The 4840-nt window shown below is 33.9% G+C and overlaps 1 protein-coding gene across 2 annotated transcripts; it reads right to left on the reverse strand.

Annotated features, from left to right (window-relative positions):
- Window positions 1–1869: 1869 nt before the first annotated feature.
- On the reverse strand, window positions 1870–4584 carry LOC145109072 (homeobox-leucine zipper protein HAT22-like). Of its 2 annotated transcripts, none has more exons than XM_079046182.1 (3): window positions 3983–4584; window positions 3740–3822; window positions 1870–2758 (listed from the first exon to the last, which is right to left on the reverse strand). In XM_079046182.1, exons 1-3 carry the CDS (start codon window positions 4448–4450, stop codon window positions 2476–2478), a joined length of 834 nt encoding a protein of 277 aa, XP_078902308.1. In that variant the 5' UTR covers window positions 4451–4584; the 3' UTR covers window positions 1870–2475. The 2 variants fall into 2 exon arrangements, with proteins under 2 accessions (XP_078902308.1, XP_078902309.1); XM_079046183.1 differs by having other exon boundaries at window positions 3740–3819; window positions 3983–4581.
- Window positions 4585–4840: the final 256 nt, after the last annotated feature.

Consider the following 4840-nt stretch of genomic DNA (forward strand, 5'->3'; position numbering starts at 1 on the left):
AATATCTCTAAATCTTCGCCTTCGAGATCTCTCGCTTGCATCTGCAAAATCTCCATCTCGTTTTTTGTTTGAAGCGTCGTTTGTGCCTCTTGAAATGACGTTTGCGCTTCTATCATTTTTTGTTCCAACCGACACATCATCTCCACCTTGGTTTCTTGTATTTGGACATATCAATCAAATTTGTCTCCAAAATGAGCAATAACGCTAGATCCCGAAGCCGACGAACCCGCTTTTTTGCTTTATTTCTCCCAACGGGCCGATAAAGGTTGCTCGTCTTCAAGATCTATCGGATCGTCGTTGATGTCGATGTGTGTTCATCCGTCCGATTGTTAGGAAGTTGAATTAGGGTGTCTTGAATGATTTGAACTGGAAGAGGTTTGTGAAGTTCCTTCGGTTTGCTCTTTCCATTTTCGAGCATCTTTCGGTTTGAGCCACGATTTGACATATGTAAAAGCTTTTCGGGTTGCCATTGTTTTTTTCAAATTAATCCAAGGCTGCCTTGAGTACATCGAAATCGTTTGACCCGCTTTTGTGTAAGTTTTTGAGCTTGTTATAAATTCCTCCAAATTCGGTGCATTTTAGTCTCAAATCGCGACACTTCGAGCTAATTTGGTCGGGATTTCGACTGTCACTTCCCATTAACACGTAGAACACACTTCGCACTTTCTCCCAAAAACAATTAATAGTTTGATTATCGCCTTCAATTGGGTCTTGGGAAGCCGATACCCACGCCTCTGCTAGCTTTTTTCTTCCTCTTTTGTCCATGGAACCCTATCGGTTGTATTGGTTCGGACAAGTTTTTTTTGGTTGGGGTGGTGGTGGTGAAGGTTGTGTTTGCAACACAAAATCCGGCGAAAAAGGTGTTGTGAAGGTAGTGGTTATGGTTGGAAATGTTATTGGTATACGAAATCGGGTTGGAATTGTTGTTGATAGGGTTGTTGATTGGCCGGGAAAGCTTGTAATTGTTGGAAAAGTTGTGTTTGTTGGATAGGGGAACTGGTTTGGAGCAAATTCACAAAACCACATTGAGGTGATTCCATGGTCGAGAATTAGTGGGGAGTTGTGTCTAATGCAAAAGCATTATCGGGTTTGCGGTTTCGATAGTTTGGGGGGGGGGGGGGGGAATATTTTGATTGAGATCCATGATTTTTGGTTGTATACAAAAGTTGTGTGTAATTGTGTAATAGAGAAAGATCAGAATGGTGTAAAAAAATGAGGTTGTATATTATTGTATTTATAAGTAAAATGGTTGTTAAAAAACTTGAAAATTTTGGTCGTTCAACGACTAGTCCAAAATTGCAAACGGTCTAAATCCTTCGATTGCCCATTGTCTTCCATCTTCACCACAACAATCGACAACGAAAACCCCCGACCATGAATGGTCAGGGTGATGTGCACGGTCCACGACCGTGGCAACGTCAACCACGAGACCTATCGTGACCGGTATTCCATATGAACTTAGAATCATCGCTTATGATATGTCTACCCTTGTTCCTTTCTCCCTTTCTCCCGTAACTTTTATTTTTATTTTTATTATTTATTATTTATTATTGTTATTCTTTTTATCCCTGTTCCTCTATTCACAATACCTAATAAGGCCAATTGGAAGCTCCCCTGCCACCCATAGCCTGATTAGAACATTCTATGTTAGAATTAAGGTGTCTTTGTTTCCATTACCTGTTTCTTCTTCTAAATCGAGCAATACTTGCTCTAACAAGAGAACCTTCAATGGGCATGTTACTCATCTTTCTCGCCTGATATTCTTTACTTTGTTATTGATCTTCTTCGTCCACTTTCTCTTTCTCTCCATGTATTGGTTTCATAAACTCATATATGGTTTTTATTATATATAACTTAAAGGTCCGCCCCTTTCTAGTAACTTTTTTTATTATATAGGAAACAAATGTAAATATATATAAGACAAACTTTTATACTAAAAACATTTGAAATTAATTAAAAACACAAGCCAACACGTTAATTAAAAAAACATAAAAACCCAAATCCATCAATCATTTTCGTTATCCTTTCCAGTTTCCACCGCCCTTATTTGAGTGCAATGGCTGCATTCTTGCTACTTGATTCCCTCGTATCTTTGACTCCCTGAGTCGTAAGAATACAAACAAATTACATTGCATTATATAGGAAAGAATACCGCATGATAAATGTATAAAAGAACAAAAAAACAACAATAAAAAAAATATATATTCCTTTAATTTCATTCACATATAATCTTTTATACAAACCAACATACATAAAATAATGATAAAAGGGGAAAAGAAAAAGCAATCTGTAGAGATACATATAATTTTCTACAAAAATAATTTCATACTAAGTAATTAATTGATTAATCTCCCACTAATCATGCAAGCCCTTAACTCTAAAAAAAAGACAAAGGGTTGTGCATGGATGATTAGTTTTAGTAAGTAATACTATATCATTAATTAATTAATTAACACTGAAGAAAAAACTAATTAATCAACAGGCTGCAGATGAATTAGCGAATGGATTAAAGAGATGTGATTTTGGAGCCATAGTAAATGGGCGGCTCTTGGTGGACGAAGTGGGGTCTCCGATGCGTTCACAAGACGGACACATGGTAAGGGTGGCCGCCGGCAGCTGCATGTACAGTGGCTGAGCTGACAGTTTTAGTGCTTTCAGTTCTTGAAGCTCTTTGTGAAGTCGACTGTTTTCTTCTTTTAATGCTTCACAACATTTTTTCAAGTATTCACAATCCACTTCCGTTTGCTTCAGCTTTGTCCTACAATTACCAAAAAAAAAAAAAAAAGACCCTTCGTCAGTATTTAATTAATTTAATTATAACGTTTAATTAATTAATTAATGATTATAAAGTATTTAATAATAGATATCAGAAGAACCCACACGCATACTTTTTGTCTGTTGTTGCGACCTCATTTTCATTGCATTCGTTAAATTGAATTATTGTCCTTAAAGTTTTCATAAAATAAGAAATAAAAATTTCACTTGTAAGATTAAGAAAATAAAATTCGTTACAGAAATTTGTTAAACACCAATTTTTTTATACAGATTATACCGTCATATTTATAACATTTTTGGTAAAACGTTAGAGAATATAAAACTCTAATTTGTGTTATAGTCATTGAAATATTCTTACTCATATAAAAAATCTCGATAAAAACAATTATGTGTAATGAAAGAAATAAATAAAGTTCATTGGAACTCATTAATGACGCAATATATCGTGACGCAATGAGTGCAATTTTTAATGCAGTTGAAGAGATCAATAACACGCAATTAATTAAATTTGACTAATTACCGTATAATCATTGTACAATTTGAATTTTGATCCTTTATGTACAAAATAAAATACAGTTAAATCAATATATTAAAATATAAAATGTTTTATGAAACTCAAATTTACGGCAAAGTATTGATCATGTAATTACAAGAAATCACCTAAAATCACTTCTTGACCTACCGTAAAAAATGTATAAGAAATTTCTTGTAACAATAATTAAAGTGATGTATCTTTTTGACTTTATAATATCTAAATAGTTACATCACGTAATATAAACATATTAAATGAAATAAATTCCCAATCACAGAAACAAAAAGATTCACACCATAACTTTGTTTTCAAGTTTTAAATATAATCTTTTTCACGGATCATCTAATAATTTATCTTATTTCTTGTAAAGTAAAAGCTTTCAAATTATTTTCAAAAAAATTATATTAATTCGTACGGATGAAAATTTTGTACCTTGCCCTTCGATTCTGGAACCAAACTTCGACTTGCCTAGGTCGCAACTTTAGCTCCCGTGCAAGCTCTTGCTTTTGTTTCTGCTAATATTCAACAGTAATCATCGTTAGTTTTGAAGATATATATATATATATATATATATATATATATATATATATATATATATATATATATATATAATAACAACGTTGTATCATGTATGTGTGAAAAAAAAAAAAAAAACATGATAGATACAGTGCATACAGGGTTCAAAGTACTATGATGTTTGAAGGCTTCTTCAAGAAGTACTGATTGAGCTTTCGTAAGCCTGAGTTTCTTCCTACCATTAACAGTTCCATCATCTTCTTCATCAACTTCGTGTTCATGAACACTTGTGCTAAAAACACGTGAAACCCTCTCTGAATCTTCACTCTTCACCTCTCTTTCCCTCTTAACACTTACACTCGCGACTGAGAACGACGAACAACCACCACTAACACTGTCCTGTCGGTACAAATCACCACCACCACCGACGCCACCGCCTACACATGGAGGTTTCTTGCCGTGGTCAAGATCACCGGAAAGAGCCAAGGTTAAACAGGGCTCAAAACTCAGGCTGCTGCAAGGCTTCTTCGTGGGGTTGATGGAGGTGTTTTCCGCCATGGATGATGATGAAGAATTAAGACCTAATTCTAAGACAAGACCCTTATTAGAAACACCATCAAATCCCATTTTTCTGAAGGTTTTATGATAAAGGATTGTTAAGAAAATTGATGAAGATAGTTGAGGAAGGACGAGAGGAAATATAAGAAGGTAAGAGAAATAATTGGTTGTGATGTGGGGTGTGGGCTATGATGATTAATAATGAAATGAATAAAAGGGTAGAAAAATAGTATGTGGGGAATGGAATTATGAAGGTCCAGAAAACTAAAAAGCAATAAATAATATTCTGTTAATGAATTTACGACATATAATCAAATATATAGCTTATAATATATGATATAATAAATTATATTGTGCTTAATTAAAAGAATAATATATGATAATTTAATTCTATTTTAAAAAGTTGTAATTTTAATCAAAAGTAAATGAAAAAGAAAAAAAGAGACAACGGTCTCACTT

The sequence above is a fragment of the Lactuca virosa genome, chromosome 4 (assembly GCF_052849685.1).
Source record: "Lactuca virosa cultivar CGN04683 chromosome 4, Lactuca_virosa_CGN04683_v6, whole genome shotgun sequence".
In the NCBI taxonomy this organism is placed as follows: Eukaryota; Viridiplantae; Streptophyta; class Magnoliopsida; order Asterales; family Asteraceae; genus Lactuca; species Lactuca virosa.

Excerpts from the sequence above, each read along its gene's own strand:
- LOC145109072 (XM_079046182.1), bottom strand. The coding sequence starts at position 4,450 with ATGGGATTTGATGGTGTTTCTAATAAGGGTCTTGTCTTAGAATTAGGT. Across the intron at positions 3,823-3,982 it reads ATCATAGTACTTTGAACCCT|CAGAAACAAAAGCAAGAGCT; the intron begins GTATGCACTGTA and ends GTTGAATATTAG. Across the intron at positions 2,759-3,739 it reads TTCCAGAATCGAAGGGCAAG|GACAAAGCTGAAGCAAACGG; the intron begins GTACAAAATTTT and ends TGGTAATTGTAG.